Raw genomic sequence first — 18,105 nt, 5'->3', positions numbered from 1 at the left:
TAAAATTGTTAAATGTAATAGAAACAACTATTCGTCACAATTTTTTTCCCAGTACAAATATATTCACATTTCAGTGTCATTCAGTTCACTCTGTGAACATGAAGTTCTCATAAATTCTTTCAAAAAATATCACAGTAAAAAGGAAATATGGTAAACATTATCTAAACAGATGAGTCACAACTTGATACAATATAATACACTAATCAGACAGTCATATTGCTGTTTCTAATACATGCTATTTTTTTGTACAGCTCTTGTAAACAAAGATTTAAACTGTATAACAAGTTCATATGACACTTCAATGAGCATTTCAGCTTTCAAATATGTTAAACTTTGACAATTATATTTTACTTTTTGTGCTATTTTATTTACGAAATATATTAGATATTGGAATCTATATGTAGCCTATAGCCATTCAATGCAAAGAGAGACACATTTTCTTGTAAATAACAGGTCATCAATGTTGGACGGTACTGGTCATGAATGGTCCCTGCTTTGCCCATTAAGGTGACCCAAGGGTTGGGAGTGCAAGGCAGAGAGCAGCCAATGGTGCCAGAACGAGCCGGCTCACTGAAAAGAGCCGGAATGCCCATCACTACTGACAAGATGCGATCGGGACAGGAAGCTATGTATCGGGTAGGAAGGTGAGTGGAAGTGGGCGTTGCTATGTTGCTATGTTGTGCAAAAGGTCTATGTGAACGCAATCCCCAAAAACTGATATCACGTGTAGCCTAGTCAATAACCCACAACTGGTCAGTGTGATTGTGTATGGGTAAATTTGGGCATAACATAATTTAATACTAAATAAAAATGTTTGGTTTTATGTTTTCACACATTTTCTTTACCGCTTGATGTCAACAAAGCACTTTTGTGTCAGTTTTATTCAACCACAACACACTTTTAGCTCTGTACACAAACATTTGAGGCCCAAATAAAATTGTTAAATGTAATAGAAACAACTATTCGTCACAATTTTTTTCCCAGTACAAATATATTCACATTTCAGTGTCATTCAGTTCACTCTGTGAACATGAAGTTCTCATAAATTCTTTCAAAAAATATCACAGTAAAAAGGAAATATGGTAAACATTATCTAAACAGATGAGTCACAACTTGATACAATATAATACACTAATCAGACAGTCATATTGCTGTTTCTAATACATGCTATTTTTTGTACAGCTCTTGTAAACAAAGATTTAAACTGTATAACAAGTTCATATGACACTTCAATGAGCATTTCAGCTTTCAAATATGTTAAACTTTGACAATTATATTTTACTTTTTGTGTTATTTTATTTACGAAATATATTAGATATTGGAATCTATATGTAGCCTATAGCCATTCAATGCAAAGAGAGACACATTTTCTTGTAAATAACAGGTCATCAATGTTGGACGGTACTGGTCATGAATGGTCCCTGCTTTGCCCATTAAGGTGACCCAAGGGTTGGGAGTGCAAGGCAGAGAGCAGCCAATGGTGCCAGAACGAGCCGGCTCACTGAAAAGAGCCGGAATGCCCATCACTACTGACAAGATGCGATCGGGACAGGAAGCTATGTATCGGGTAGGAAGGTGAGTGGAAGTGGGCGTTGCTATGTTGCTATGTTGTGCAAAAGGTCTATGTGAACGCAATCCCCAAAAACTGATATCACGTGTAGCCTAGTCAATAACCCACAACTGGTCAGTGTGATTGTGTATGGGTAAATTTGGGCATAACATAATTTAATACTAAATAAAAATGTTTGGTTTTATGTTTTCACACATTTTCTTTACCGCTTGATGTCAACAAAGCACTTTTGTGTCAGTTTTATTCAACCACAACACACTTTTAGCTCTGTACACAAACATTTGAGGCCCAAATAAAATTGTTAAATGTAATAGAAACAACTATTCGTCACAATTTTTTTCCCAGTACAAATATATTCACATTTCAGTGTCATTCAGTTCACTCTGTGAACATGAAGTTCTCATAAATTCTTTCAAAAAATATCACAGTAAAAAGGAAATATGGTAAACATTATCTAAACAGATGAGTCACAACTTGATACAATATAATACACTAATCAGACAGTCATATTGCTGTTTCTAATACATGCTATTTTTTTGTACAGCTCTTGTAAACAAAGATTTAAACTGTATAACAAGTTCATATGACACTTCAATGAGCATTTCAGCTTTCAAATATGTTAAACTTTGACAATTATATTTTACTTTTTGTGCTATTTTATTTACGAAATATATTAGATATTGGAATCTATATGTAGCCTATAGCCATTCAATGCAAAGAGAGACACATTTTCTTGTAAATAACAGGTCATCAATGTTGGACGGTACTGGTCATGAATGGTCCCTGCTTTGCCCATTAAGGTGACCCAAGGGTTGGGAGTGCAAGGCAGAGAGCAGCCAATGGTGCCAGAACGAGCCGGCTCACTGAAAAGAGCCGGAATGCCCATCACTACTGACAAGATGCGATCGGGACAGGAAGCTATGTATCGGGTAGGAAGGTGAGTGGAAGTGGGCGTTGCTATGTTGCTATGTTGTGCAAAAGGTCTATGTGAACGCAATCCCCAAAAACTGATATCACGTGTAGCCTAGTCAATAACCCACAACTGGTCAGTGTGATTGTGTATGGGTAAATTTGGGCATAACATAATTTAATACTAAATAAAAATGTTTGGTTTTATGTTTTCACACATTTTCTTTACCGCTTGATGTCAACAAAGCACTTTTGTGTCAGTTTTATTCAACCACAACACACTTTTAGCTCTGTACACAAACATTTGAGGCCCAAATAAAATTGTTAAATGTAATAGAAACAACTATTCGTCACAATTTTTTTCCCAGTACAAATATATTCACATTTCAGTGTCATTCAGTTCACTCTGTGAACATGAAGTTCTCATAAATTCTTTCAAAAAATATCACAGTAAAAAGGAAATATGGTAAACATTATCTAAACAGATGAGTCACAACACTAATCAGACAGTCATATTGCTGTTTCTAATACATGCTATTTTTTTGTACAGCTCTTGTAAACAAAGATTTAAACTGTATAACAAGTTCATATGACACTTCAATGAGCATTTCAGCTTTCAAATATGTTAAACTTTGACAATTATATTTTACTTTTTGTGCTATTTTATTTACGAAATATATTAGATATTGGAATCTATATGTAGCCTATAGCCATTCAATGCAAAGAGAGACACATTTTCTTGTAAATAACAGGTCATCAATGTTGGACGGTACTGGTCATGAATGGTCCCTGCTTTGCCCATTAAGGTGACCCAAGGGTTGGGAGTGCAAGGCAGAGAGCAGCCAATGGTGCCAGAACGAGCCGGCTCACTGAAAAGAGCCGGAATGCCCATCACTACTGACAAGATGCGATCGGGACAGGAAGCTATGTATCGGGTAGGAAGGTGAGTGGAAGTGGGCGTTGCTATGTTGCTATGTTGTGCAAAAGGTCTATGTGAACGCAATCCCCAAAAACTGATATCACGTGTAGCCTAGTCAATAACCCACAACTGGTCAGTGTGATTGTGTATGGGTAAATTTGGGCATAACATAATTTAATACTAAATAAAAATGTTTGGTTTTATGTTTTCACACATTTTCTTTACCGCTTGATGTCAACAAAGCACTTTTGTGTCAGTTTTATTCAACCACAACACACTTTTAGCTCTGTACACAAACATTTGAGGCCCAAATAAAATTGTTAAATGTAATAGAAACAACTATTCGTCACAATTTTTTTCCCAGTACAAATATATTCACATTTCAGTGTCATTCAGTTCACTCTGTGAACATGAAGTTCTCATAAATTCTTTCAAAAAATATCACAGTAAAAAGGAAATATGGTAAACATTATCTAAACAGATGAGTCACAACTTGATACAATATAATACACTAATCAGACAGTCATATTGCTGTTTCTAATACATGCTATTTTTTTGTACAGCTCTTGTAAACAAAGATTTAAACTGTATAACAAGTTCATATGACACTTCAATGAGCATTTCAGCTTTCAAATATGTTAAACTTTGACAATTATATTTTACTTTTTGTGCTATTTTATTTACGAAATATATTCGATATTGGAATCTATATGTAGCCTATAGCCATTCAATGCAAAGAGAGACACATTTTCTTGTAAATAACAGGTCATCAATGTTGGACGGTACTGGTCATGAATGGTCCCTGCTTTGCCCATTAAGGTGACCCAAGGGTTGGGAGTGCAAGGCAGAGAGCAGCCAATGGTGCCAGAACGAGCCGGCTCACTGAAAAGAGCCGGAATGCCCATCACTACTGACAAGATGCGATCGGGACAGGAAGCTATGTATCGGGTAGGAAGGTGAGTGGAAGTGGGCGTTGCTATGTTGCTATGTTGTGCAAAAGGTCTATGTGAACGCAATCCCCAAAAACTGATATCACGTGTAGCCTAGTCAATAACCCACAACTGGTCAGTGTGATTGTGTATGGGTAAATTTGGGCATAACATAATTTAATACTAAATAAAAATGTTTGGTTTTATGTTTTCACACATTTTCTTTACCGCTTGATGTCAACAAAGCACTTTTGTGTCAGTTTTATTCAACCACAACACACTTTTAGCTCTGTACACAAACATTTGAGGCCCAAATAAAATTGTTAAATGTAATAGAAACAACTATTCGTCACAATTTTTTTCCCAGTACAAATATATTCACATTTCAGTGTCATTCAGTTCACTCTGTGAACATGAAGTTCTCATAAATTCTTTCAAAAAATATCACAGTAAAAAGGAAATATGGTAAACATTATCTAAACAGATGAGTCACAACTTGATACAATATAATACACTAATCAGACAGTCATATTGCTGTTTCTAATACATGCTATTTTTTTGTACAGCTCTTGTAAACAAAGATTTAAACTGTATAACAAGTTCATATGACACTTCAATGAGCATTTCAGCTTTCAAATATGTTAAACTTTGACAATTATATTTTACTTTTTGTGCTATTTTATTTACGAAATATATTAGATATTGGAATCTATATGTAGCCTATAGCCATTCAATGCAAAGAGAGACACATTTTCTTGTAAATAACAGGTCATCAATGTTGGACGGTACTGGTCATGAATGGTCCCTGCTTTGCCCATTAAGGTGACCCAAGGGTTGGGAGTGCAAGGCAGAGAGCAGCCAATGGTGCCAGAACGAGCCGGCTCACTGAAAAGAGCCGGAATGCCCATCACTACTGACAAGATGCGATCGGGACAGGAAGCTATGTATCGGGTAGGAAGGTGAGTGGAAGTGGGCGTTGCTATGTTGCTATGTTGTGCAAAAGGTCTATGTGAACGCAATCCCCAAAAACTGATATCACGTGTAGCCTAGTCAATAACCCACAACTGGTCAGTGTGATTGTGTATGGGTAAATTTGGGCATAACATAATTTAATACTAAATAAAAATGTTTGGTTTTATGTTTTCACACATTTTCTTTACCGCTTGATGTCAACAAAGCACTTTTGTGTCAGTTTTATTCAACCACAACACACTTTTAGCTCTGTACACAAACATTTGAGGCCCAAATAAAATTGTTAAATGTAATAGAAACAACTATTCGTCACAATTTTTTTCCCAGTACAAATATATTCACATTTCAGTGTCATTCAGTTCACTCTGTGAACATGAAGTTCTCATAAATTCTTTCAAAAAATATCACAGTAAAAAGGAAATATGGTAAACATTATCTAAACAGATGAGTCACAACTTGATACAATATAATACACTAATCAGACAGTCATATTGCTGTTTCTAATACATGCTATTTTTTTGTACAGCTCTTGTAAACAAAGATTTAAACTGTATAACAAGTTCATATGACACTTCAATGAGCATTTCAGCTTTCAAATATGTTAAACTTTGACAATTATATTTTACTTTTTGTGCTATTTTATTTACGAAATATATTAGATATTGGAATCTATATGTAGCCTATAGCCATTCAATGCAAAGAGAGACACATTTTCTTGTAAATAACAGGTCATCAATGTTGGACGGTACTGGTCATGAATGGTCCCTGCTTTGCCCATTAAGGTGACCCAAGGGTTGGGAGTGCAAGGCAGAGAGCAGCCAATGGTGCCAGAACGAGCCGGCTCACTGAAAAGAGCCGGAATGCCCATCACTACTGACAAGATGCGATCGGGACAGGAAGCTATGTATCGGGTAGGAAGGTGAGTGGAAGTGGGCGTTGCTATGTTGCTATGTTGTGCAAAAGGTCTATGTGAACGCAATCCCCAAAAACTGATATCACGTGTAGCCTAGTCAATAACCCACAACTGGTCAGTGTGATTGTGTATGGGTAAATTTGGGCATAACATAATTTAATACTAAATAAAAATGTTTGGTTTTATGTTTTCACACATTTTCTTTACCGCTTGATGTCAACAAAGCACTTTTGTGTCAGTTTTATTCAACCACAACACACTTTTAGCTCTGTACACAAACATTTGAGGCCCAAATAAAATTGTTAAATGTAATAGAAACAACTATTCGTCACAATTTTTTTCCCAGTACAAATATATTCACATTTCAGTGTCATTCAGTTCACTCTGTGAACATGAAGTTCTCATAAATTCTTTCAAAAAATATCACAGTAAAAAGGAAATATGGTAAACATTATCTAAACAGATGAGTCACAACTTGATACAATATAATACACTAATCAGACAGTCATATTGCTGTTTCTAATACATGCTATTTTTTTGTACAGCTCTTGTAAACAAAGATTTAAACTGTATAACAAGTTCATATGACACTTCAATGAGCATTTCAGCTTTCAAATATGTTAAACTTTGACAATTATATTTTACTTTTTGTGCTATTTTATTTACGAAATATATTAGATATTGGAATCTATATGTAGCCTATAGCCATTCAATGCAAAGAGAGACACATTTTCTTGTAAATAACAGGTCATCAATGTTGGACGGTACTGGTCATGAATGGTCCCTGCTTTGCCCATTAAGGTGACCCAAGGGTTGGGAGTGCAAGGCAGAGAGCAGCCAATGGTGCCACCAAGTGCATTCTGGTACACACAGCCAATTAAAAGAGTATGGCTGTGTGTACCAGGTTGGGCTCTATTCAATCCATATTGCTGAAATTCAGCGTTACAGTGAGATTTACATTTAAAGATAATGTTTCTATGTTAGTGGAGACTGCATTCACAGTAAATGCTGCACGTTTCAGCTCAATGGGAAATTACCATTACATTTATAGCGTGCCGTATGTAACACTTCAGCAATACTGGTTGAGGTTGCTGTATTCAGAAAGGCTCCTCATATGTGTAGACCACACTGGCCAGGTGTGGGCCATTGGCATGGAGAAATGTAGTGCAATAGCCATTGGGCAACTCTCTTTGAGATGGGCAGTCATTCTGGGCCTGGGTTATTGTGGTCCTTGTCCCTGTTGAAACCATAGGCAGTACATGTTTGTTGTTGTGTAGTGTCCCCTGTGGAGTTGCCAGACTGGGATCGGGGGGCTGGTCACTGAATGGGGTGGCATACTTGGGCTCCAGGGGCAGGGCCTCAGTGTGCTCTAGGAGCTTTCCAGGGGTGTCATAGTGACTTGACAGTGAAGGGCACGTTGTAGCCCTACTCCACTGTGGGCCGGAAGGTGGAGCCAAGCTTCTGCCCCCCAGCCATCACATCTGGCTCAGCATAGTTTAGGCAATCAGAAACACAACAAACATGAATGTGTCATAGTGCTCACACATTATTTATAGTTCTATGAAGCACCAGAAACATATAGCTGAAGTACAGTTTAAATGTGACATCCTTAATTTCAGAAAGGGTAACGGGGGTTAAGGATTGTCATGACAACATACCCCAGTACTGTACACACAGGGGCTTGGGCTCCCGAGTGGCGCAGTGGTCTAAGGCATCTCAGTGCTAGAGGCGTCACTACAGATACAGTGCCTTGCGAAAGTATTCGGCCCCCTTGAACTTTGCGACCTTTTGCCACATTTCAGGCTTCAAACATAAAGATATAAAACTGTATTTTTTTGTGAAGAATCAACAACAAGTGGGACACAATCATGAAGTGGAACGACATTTATTGGATATTTCAAACTTTTTTAACAAATCAAAAACTGAAAAATTGGGCGTGCAAAATTATTCAGCCCCTTTACTTTCAGTGCAGCAAACTCTCTCCAGAAGTTCAGTGAGGATCTCTGAATGATCCAATGTTGACCTAAATGACTAATGATGATAAATACAATCCACCTGTGTGTAATCAAGTCTCCGTAAAAATGCACCTGCACTGTGATAGTCTCAGAGGTCCGTTAAAAGCGCAGAGAGCATCAGGAAGAACAAGGAACACACCAGGCAGGTCCGAGATACTGTTGTGAAGAAGTTTAAAGCCGGATTTGGATACAAAAAGATTTCCCAAGCTTTAAACATCCCAAGGAGCACTGTGCAAGCGATAATATTGAAATGGAAGGAGTATCAGACCACTGCAAATCTACCAAGACCTGGCCGTCCCTCAACTTTCAGCTCATACAAGGAGAAGACTGATCAGAGATGCAGCCAAGAGGCCCATGATCACTCTGGATGAACTGCAGAGATCTACAGCTGAGGTGGGAGACTCTGTCCATAGGACAACAATCAGTCGTATATTGCACAAATCTGGCCTTTATGGAAGAGAGGCAAGATGAAAGCCATTTCTTAAAGATATCCATAAAAAGTGTCATTTAAAGTTTGCCACAAGCCACCTGGGAGACACACAAAACATGTGGAAGAAGGTGCTCTGGTCAGATGAAACCAAAATTGAACTTTTTGGCAACAATGCAAAACGTTATGTTTGGCGTAAAAGCAACACAGCTCATCACCCTGAACACACCATCCCCACTGTCAAACATGGTGGTGGCAGCATCATGGTTTGGGCCTGCTTGTCTTCAGCAGGGACAGGGAAGATGGTTAAAATTGATGGGAAGATGGATGGAGCCAAATACAGGACCATTCTGGAAGAAAACCTGATGGAGTCTGCAAAAGACCTGAGACTGGGACGGAGATTTGTCTTCCAACAAGACAATGATCCAAAACATAAAGCAAAATCTACAATGGAATGGTTCAAAAATAAACATATCCAGGTGTTAGAATGGCCAAGTCAAAGTCCAGACCTGAATCCAATCGAGAATCTGTTCAAAGAACTGAAAACTGCTGTTCACAAATGCTTTCCATCCAACCTCACTGAGCTCGAGCTGTTTTGTAAGGAGGAATGGGAAAAAATTTCAGTCTCTCGATGTGCAAAACTGATAGAGACATACCCCAAGCGACTTACATCTGTAATCGCAGCAAAAGGTGGCGCTACAAAGTATTAACTTAAGGGGGCTGAATAATTTTGCATGCCCGATTTCAGTTTTTGATTTGTTAAAAAAGTTTGAAATATCCAATAAATGTCGTTCCACTTCATGATTGTGTCCCACTTGTTGTTGATTCTTCACAAAAAAATACAGTTTTATATCTTTATGTTTGAGGCCTGAAATGTGGCAAAAGGTCGCAAAGTTCAAGGGGGCCGAATACTTTCACAAGGCACTGTACCCTGCTTCGAATCCAGGCTGTATCACAATCGGCTGTGATTCGGAGTCCCATGGGGCGACGCACAATTGGCCCAGCGTTGTCTGGGTTTGGCCGGTGTAGGCCTTCATTGTAAATAAAAATTGTTCTTAACTGACTTGCCTAGTTAAATAAAGGTTAAATGTTTTTTACAGTACTGGGGTATATGTTATGACATTAGGGCAAAAATACATTCAAATTCAAGTGTTGCCCTGTACTCTCTCCAGTCATGTCTTGAAAGAGCCTTCCTCATACTCAGTAGGGATCATATCATGGGCATTGTTGAGCCCCTACAAGAGCTCTGTGGCTGGGATGAGGGCTGATAGGGGAGGCCTCAGACCCTATCCCGTATCCAACCTTCGAGAAGGAGCTATTTTAATTTGAGATGCCTATAATTGTCTTAGCGACTGACCCTCTGTCTTGTTTATCACTGGCCTTCTCACTATAGGGCCCCCTCATCTGTGGGAAGGAGGGGGAGGCTGTGCTTCCCTGGCATGAGTGCCCTTTATCCAGCACCTATTAAAGGGTTTCTTTTAGAGCGGGCTCCACAGACCAAAGGAATGTTTATACTGCAATTGTGAGACTGACTAAGCGAAGTGGAAGAATGAGCAGCCCATGGAGAAAAGCTGTTTGCTTGTTGAAAGAGAGAGAGATGAGGTGGGACTGAAAGACTGTGATGCACTCAGATTCACGGATGGCTGGAGGGAGGGAGTTCCAGAGCCTAGGAGCAACCCTGGAAAAGGCCCTGTCGACAAAGCTCTGGAGCTTGGACCTGGGGATGTCAACGTGGCCTGCTGTGGTGGAACGGAGTAAGCTTGTAGGTTGGTGCAGCAGGTAGCCTAGCGGATAGAGGCGAGCCAGTTCTAATCCTATGGGCCACTGCCTGTCGTTCTGCTCTTGAGCAAGGCACTTAATCCCCCACGGGAGAGGGAGGTCTTGACTTTGGCAATGTTGCAGAGGTGGAAGAGGGTAGAGTCCAGGCTGACGCCAAGGTTACATGCGTGAGAGGAGGGAGAGACAGTGGTGTCGTCAATGGTGAGGTTGCCAGCTTTGGTGAGGGTAGATTTGGTGGCTATCATGAGGAGTTCCATTTTAAGGTTTGTTGCATCCATGTTTTTATTGCAGAGGTATGAGGTGTGAGGTATGATTGTAGCCTGGTGAGGAGGATCTGATGACTCACTGTGTCAAAAGCGGGAACTTAGATGGAGAAGAATCGGGATGGGCACTGGCATCAGCAGAGGTGAGGAGGTCATTGACAACTTTGAGGAGTGCAGTTTCAGCACTGCGGAGGAGGCGGAAACCAGACTGGAAAGGCTCGATTAGCAGGTGGGTTTGGAATTGGGATGCAGCAGTCCATTCCAGTCTTGGCAAGGAAGGGGAGCAGGGCATACAATTTTATTTTTGGTCCACCAGCCATTGTGGCAGGTAGATAAAAATATACCAGCCACTCAGATTTTTTACCAGCCAAAATATTTTTGTTGTTGCTAAAATTACACCATCAAAACACAAAAAAAACAGATGAGCATGCTTTGTATTGTTTCTAAAACAATAAATGTATTACTAGTAAGAAGTAATGTGGTATATTGTTTAATTAAAAGTTTCTGTGACCTGAGTCTTTTAACCAAATATCACAGATGAGACAAATGTTCACCTGACCCTTTAAGGGCGGGAGGTTACATGGTAGCACGACTCCAGTCATATTTGTGCCTGTGAGATTGAGTCTGACTAGTTGAAACGTTGTCTTCTCTTCCCTAACAGTTGAAACTTAAACAGGTTGTTTTTCTAACGTGTGAACAAAACAATGTAAATAGCCAAGAAACATGAGGACAAAATCATACTTCAGTAGACTTTCATATAAATTAAACCAACTTTTATGGAGAAGTAAAAAAGAAACAGTAAGCAAAGCGCAAAAATACAATTGGGTAAGGAATACTTTTTCATGTGTGCCGCTTTTTTCTTATAAAAGACAAGACAACAAATTAAATTAATCAAACTACACCATAATTATATGCAGTTGAAGTCGGAAGTTTACATACATTTAAACTGATGTCTTGAGATGTTGCTTCAATATATCCACAAAAATTGTATTCCTCATGATCCATCGATTTTGTAAAGTGCACCAGTCCGTCCTGCAGCAAAGCACCCCCACAACATGATGCCGCCACTCCTGTGCTTCACGGTTGGGATTGTGTTCTTCGGCTTGCAAGCATCCCCCTTTTTCCTCCAAACATAACGATGGTCATTATGGCCAAACATTTTTTTGTTTCATCAGACCAGAGGACATGTCCCCATGTGCAGTTGCAAACTGTAGTCTGGCTTTTTTTATGGCGGTTTTGGAGCAGTGGCTTCTTCCTTGCTGAGCGGCCTTTCAGGTTATGTAATTATAGGACTTGTTTTACTGTGGATATAGATACTTTTGTACCTGTTTCCTCCATCATCGTCACTAGGTCCTTTGCTGTTGTTCTGGGATTGATTTGCACTTTTTGCACCAAAGTACGTTCATCTCTAGGCGACAGAACGCGTCTCCTTTCTGAGCGGTATGACGGCTGCGTGGTCCCATGGTGTTTTGGCTGATTTTTCCAATGGTGTCAAGCGACGAGGCACTGAGTTTGAAGGTAGGCCTTGAAATACATCCACAGGTACCCCTCCAATTGACTCAAATTATGTCAATTAGCCTATCAAAAGCTTCTAAAGCCATGACATAATTTTATGGAATTTTCCAAGCTGTTTAAAGGCACAGTCAACTTAGTGTATGTAAACTTCTGACCCACTGGATTTGATACAGTCAAATACAGTGAAATAATCTGTCTGTAAAAAAAATTTGGAAAAATGCCGTGTGTCATGCACAAAGTAGATGTCCTAACCGACTTGCCAAAACTATAGTTAACAAGAAATTTGTGGAGTGGTTGAAAAACAAGTTTTAATGACTCCAACATAAGTGTATGTAAACTTCCGACTTCAACTGCACATAAGTAGCAGACAGTGTAGTCTCTCATTGGTTATTTTTGGTGATGAGATTATCTACAGTGTACTAACCAGGGTTGTGTAGGTTGCTTTCTAAATGTAATCCGTTAGTTACTAGTTACCTGTCCAAAATTGTAATCAGTAACATAACTTCTGACTTCAACTGTATATCATATCCCGTGGCTGCTGCCATTTATTAAACTGCTGTTATTATCCCTGCACAAACTACACTTCACCTTCATAAACTGCACCACTCATATTTTGAAATGGACTACATCAAAACATCAATGAATAATTGCCCTCAGCAGTCTTTGGTGTGGCACCTATTTCATCACTGCACAGAGCAGTGATTGGAATCTAGAAGTAAGAAACAATTAGATTTAGGGGCCTCAATGGTCCCCTCAGCAGCGCGTAGAACTTGGATAGAAAACCCTGTGTTAATGAAGGCACTTGCAGAGTCATACAGTTGTTACCACTGCTTACAACCAAATGTCTACAACAGAATTGTATCAGAATTTGAGCTAGTGATATGAGTGATGACATGAGATGTGGGTGGAGTGATCTGGTATGTGTTGGTGGCTCTTTGTGTATAGTGTATAGTGGATAGAGGCCATGCTGCAATGTCAGATGAGAGGCTACAGAAGGCTTACACTAAAGTGGAGTGGAGCCCTGGGCCAGCTCCTCCCATCATCAGCACAGCCAATGGACATGTCAAGAGGAAAAGTGCCGATATTATCCCTGGTCAGCATAGCAACAACAGGGATTTATAAATTGATAGTTATCTTAATGTAAACACACGCAAACAGGCACACGCATACGCACACACGTTCACACACACATACTATATAAACACCAACACATGGTGGCACGCACTCACGCACGCATACACACACTCTTAGGGACTTACAGTACTAATGAAAGTCACCTTGATGACTAAAAAGGCATCCTGGTCACATCTGACATCTTGACATACACACACACATTCCCCCCACACCATTCCTTTTTCCTAATCATGCCACGCTTCTTGCCTTTAGATGGCAGTCTAAGCTTTTGGAGAGGCATAGCAGATGTAGGCCTGATGGGGGAGATGTTATCCAGTTTCCGCACAGAACTGGTAGCCATGTTGAGAGGAGTGGAGGTCCTCAGTGAGAAGGCCATTCTGCAAGAAGCCGGTGGGCTTACACACTGGGTGACAGCTTTCCACAAATACTTACGTAATACTTACATGTATGAAATATCAGTTAAAAAATGTAATGTTCTGTGGGTAACATGTACACAGAGTACAAATCATTAGGAACACCTTCCTAATATTGAGTTGTACCCCCCCTTTTGCCCTCAGAACAGCCTCAATTTGTCGGGCATGCGCTCTACAAGGTGTCAAGTGTTCCACAGGGATGCTGGCACATGTTGATGCCAATGCTTCCCACAGTTGTGTCAAGTTAGCTGGAAGTCCTTTGGGTTGTGGACCATTCTTGATACACACGGGAAACTGTTGAGCACCTGTACTCAGTGTATTTAGCAGGTTTATATAGAGGGAGGTGGATTGGCAAGGGTTTCATAGAAAAAAATTATAATTGGGGATTGGTTCATTTGTTGGACTGATTTATTTGAATTGTCTGTCTATTTGTTGAAACTGTAATGTGTTTTGTTGTCAGATGCTGTTGTGCTGAACTACCTTTCTGAGATGTTTGGACTGCTGGACTCAGTGAGGAGGGTTCTGGACCTGAGACCCGGTGAGACTGATGACAACCAGCAGCAGGTTCACAATGCTCTTAATGGTGAGAGAATGTAAGCTTGGATGTGAGCTTGGAATGGGCAAACATACAGTGGTTGATCCACTAAAAGTTTTGCTATTATGCTGTGGTTTAGTACAGTATGCGTCACCACTTCATTGCTCCAGCGCAAGGGGGAGTTAGAGCACTGATTATGCTTTTGGGTCCTACTGTGTCTCTAACTGACAATGAATGGGTGACATAAACCTCAATAGAAACTGATAATTGTGCACGACTTCAATATTACTTACTAAAACTGTTGTTACACTAAGGTTTTTATTATTTTATTTTGTTAGGATTAATTTGCTCTTACCGTAGTGCTGTAGGCCACTCCCGACCGGTCACGTTGTACAGCGCCTGAGTAGTGCAAACAGTGCAAGCTGTGTTGCTACAGATACTGGTTCAATACCTGTGCCTGCCTCGACTGGGAGACCCATGAGATAACTGTAGGTTTTTGGTTTCTCTCCCTTTAAAAACAGGAATAAATCATTCTAAATAACAAACTGGCTTTATTTACAAATTAGCAACAATGTCTAACCCCATGTTCAAGAATGGCCTTTTTCCTCGCTCATTTTACGTTATTTGAAAACTAAATAATCTCCAAAATATTGATAATTTTTAAACAAAGTATTATTATTATTCATTTACAATTATATAAAAGCCCGTTGGATATTCTCACAGATATATTTTTAACCCTGTTGTTAGCAGGACAATATATATTGGTCATGGCTCCCGAGTGGCGCACAATGGGATTGCTTTGCAGTTCTCCAGCTGTATCCACTGAAAGCGCGCAAGGTTCAAGGCACGAGGGTAGGGGGCACAGGATGGGCCGCAGAGCTGTGTTTCTTATTTCAGTGTTCATTGCCCGATGTTATACCAGTACAACCATGTATACTTCCTCAGTGTTGGAGGACCAGAGGAAGCCAAGGCAGGATGAGCCCCCACCCAGCCCTGGTCACCTCTACGTGGGCAGCTTCTCCAAGGCCACCCCCTCAAAGTGCCTGCGGCTGTATTGCTCTAGCTCTTCCACCACCCAACCTCAGAACCAGACCACACAATCGTCCATTGTCTTATCCCTCATCACCACATCCCCAGTGAGTCCGCCTCTCACTGTGGCTGGCCTGCCTGTGGCCACACTGTCCAAACTCCCCACCGGCTCTTCAACCACTACACCACTGGCAACACCTCTGCGGGAAAGAGAGGCAGGGCCAGGTCTGTGGCTCTCCATGCAGCCTCCAGGGTCAGAGTCAGGGCTGGGGACCCCTCTACAGGTGCTTCATCTAACCCAGGAGAGGGAGCAGGAGTCTGGGGACATGGAGAGCCAGAGGCTAGGGGAGGAGAGGATAGTACTTGTGCAGCAGGGGGTACTACTGGACACTCCAGAGATTCAGACACACTAGGCTTGGAACAGTGGGGTCTCAATCAGTGATTGAGAAAGAGGGGGAGGAGGAGCAGGGGAGGGACAGGAGAATGAAGGTACAGAAGGAACGGTTGCATAATGGCAAGAAGAGGGCATTAAAATAACAAAAAACCAAGTGAGAAAAGAGAGAACCGTAACGAAAACAGTTAAAAGAAAATAGTGAGCGAGCGAGCGAAAGAGTGTGTGTCCATGTGGAAGAGAACAAGAAGGTGAACTTCGCCATGTCATGTGTAACTCCACACAGACATTTCAGATTTTTTTTTTTTTACGTACAGTACATTTTCACATGGTGTTTATTACTGCAGTGCCCATAGTACTTTAATTACCCATGGTCTTCATCATCAAGGACATTGAAATACTTAATGATAGGGGAGAGTATGCTAAGTTGAGCCATTTTTTTTTTTACATTCAGCATTACCCCGTCTAGGGAAATATTGTATTCTTTCTAACGAAGATATCTACATATATTTCAGGATGTTGTGCATCCCTGGAAATAATCCGAATAATTTAAATATGACAGTTTTGCTGGTAAGGTAAGTTAAGCTGCCTATTTCTGTACTGAATTAAATATAACCACTACTGTTTTAAAACACTGTCTATCTTTATTTCCCAAACACAAATCAGCACAATCACACAATCGATTTTTTTTGTGTTTTAATAATATAAAGCATATTTAACACTGGCTTAAAACCTGACTAGCACTTTGTACTTTTTTTTAAAACACTTAACTTAGACCAGGCTCTGTTTTCACCTCATATCCCAGCGATAATGCAAAGAAAACACTTACGTTTGCTCAACTTTCACCCCAAGGCAAACATTTAGACTATGTTAGCCCACACAGCTACAAGGATGCACTTTCATGCTAGGTTTAGGACCTCACATTGAAGCTTATAGAGCAAATCATTTTAGTGTCCCCCCTCTTGACAGGGTAGATATCATTTCCTGCAAATCTACACATTTTTCCATAGGGCGGAGAGAAATGCTTGCAGTTTTTAATATGATATAATTGTATATAATTGTATTTAACCTTTTACTGCATTGTGCTAACTCAGGGTCACAAAGAGTGTTTCTACTTTGAAACAAAAGTATACACCACAGACATGGTTATGGGCTTAAAGAAATTAAGACAGCCGTACCATGTGAGGTATAGAGATGAAATGTATTCCATTTTGAGTTTGCATCCTAATATTACACTTTATACAGTGGGGCAAAAAAGTATTTAGTCAGCCACCAATTGTGCAAGTTCTCCCACTCAAAAAGATGAGGCCAGTAATTTTCATCATAGGTACACTTCAACTATGACAGACAAAATGAGAATTTTTTTCTTCCAGAAAATCACATTGTAGGATTTTTAATGAATTTATTTGCAAATTATGGTGGAAAATAAGTATTTGGTCACCTACAAACAAGCAAGATTTCTGGCTCTCACAGACCTGTAACTTCTTCTTTAAGAGGCTCCACTCGTTACCTGTATTAATGGCAAAGTGGGTGGGGTTATATCCTTCCTGTTTGGCCCTGTCCGGGGGTGTCCTCGGATGGGGCCACAGTGTCTCCTGACCCCTCCTGTCTCAGCCTCCAGTATTTATGCTGCAGTAGTTTGTGTCGGGGGGCTAGGGTCAGTTTGTTATATCTGGAGTACTTCTCCTGTCCTATTCGGTGTCCTGTGTGAATTTAAGTGTGCTCTCTCTAATTCTCTCTTTCTCTCTCTCTGAGGACCTGAGCCCTAGGACCATGCCTCAGGACTACCTGACATGATAACTCCTTGCTGTCCCCAGTCCACCTGGCCGTGCTGTTGCTCCAGTTTCAACTGTTCTGCCTTATTATTATTTGACCATGCTGGTCATTTATGAACATTTGAACATCTTGGCCATGTTCTGTTATAATCTCCACCCGGCACAGCCAGAAGAGGACTGGCCACCCCTCATAGCCTGGTTCCTCTCTAGGTTTCTTCCTAGGTTTTGGCCTTTCTAGGGAGTTTTTCCTAGCCACCGTGCTTCTACACCTGCTTTGCTTGCTGTTTGGAGTTTTAGGCTGGGTTTCTGTACAGCACTTTGAGATATCAGCTGATGTACGAAGGGCTATATAAATACATTTGATTTGATTTGATGGCACCTGTTTGAACTTGTTATCAGTATAAAAGACACCTGTCCACAACCTCAAACAGTCACACTCCAAACTCCACTATGGCCAAGACCAAAGAGCTGTCAAAGGACACCAGAAACACAATTGTAGACCTGCACCAGGCTGGGAAGACTGAATCTGCAATAGGTAAGCAGCTTGGTTTGAAGAAATCAACTGTGGGAGCAATTATTAGGAAATGGAAGACATACAAGACCACTGATAATCTCCC

The 18,105-nt window shown here is 40.3% G+C and overlaps 1 protein-coding gene across 8 annotated transcripts in view; it reads left to right on the top strand.

Moving 5' to 3' along the window:
- Window positions 1-17,487, top strand: part of LOC110490352 (glucocorticoid modulatory element-binding protein 1) — a 28,526-nt gene extending 11,039 nt beyond the window's left edge. For 2 of the 8 annotated variants that reach the window (XM_021563746.2, XM_036949419.1), the window contains 2 exons: window positions 14,219-14,341; window positions 15,239-17,034. In XM_021563746.2, the coding sequence (XP_021419421.1) occupies window positions 14,248-14,341; window positions 15,239-15,735 (591 nt within the window). In that variant the 5' untranslated portion in view covers window positions 14,219-14,247 and the 3' untranslated portion in view covers window positions 15,736-17,034. Of the gene's footprint in view, window positions 1-507; window positions 645-1,438; window positions 1,576-2,370; window positions 2,508-3,285; window positions 3,423-4,217; window positions 4,355-5,149; window positions 5,287-6,081; window positions 6,219-6,959; window positions 7,082-10,724; window positions 10,840-14,218; window positions 14,342-15,238; window positions 17,035-17,468 lie in introns of those variants that run through there. The other 6 variants (XR_005036881.1, XR_005036880.1, XR_005036879.1 and 3 more) reach the window with 6 other exon arrangements.
- Window positions 17,488-18,105: the final 618 nt, after the last annotated feature.

Source organism: Oncorhynchus mykiss, chromosome 2, assembly GCF_013265735.2.
Source record: "Oncorhynchus mykiss isolate Arlee chromosome 2, USDA_OmykA_1.1, whole genome shotgun sequence".
Lineage (NCBI taxonomy): Eukaryota > Metazoa > Chordata > Actinopteri > Salmoniformes > Salmonidae > Oncorhynchus > Oncorhynchus mykiss.
Note: the sequence above shows the minus strand (reverse complement) of the source record. Positions and strands in the feature narration are given on the sequence as shown.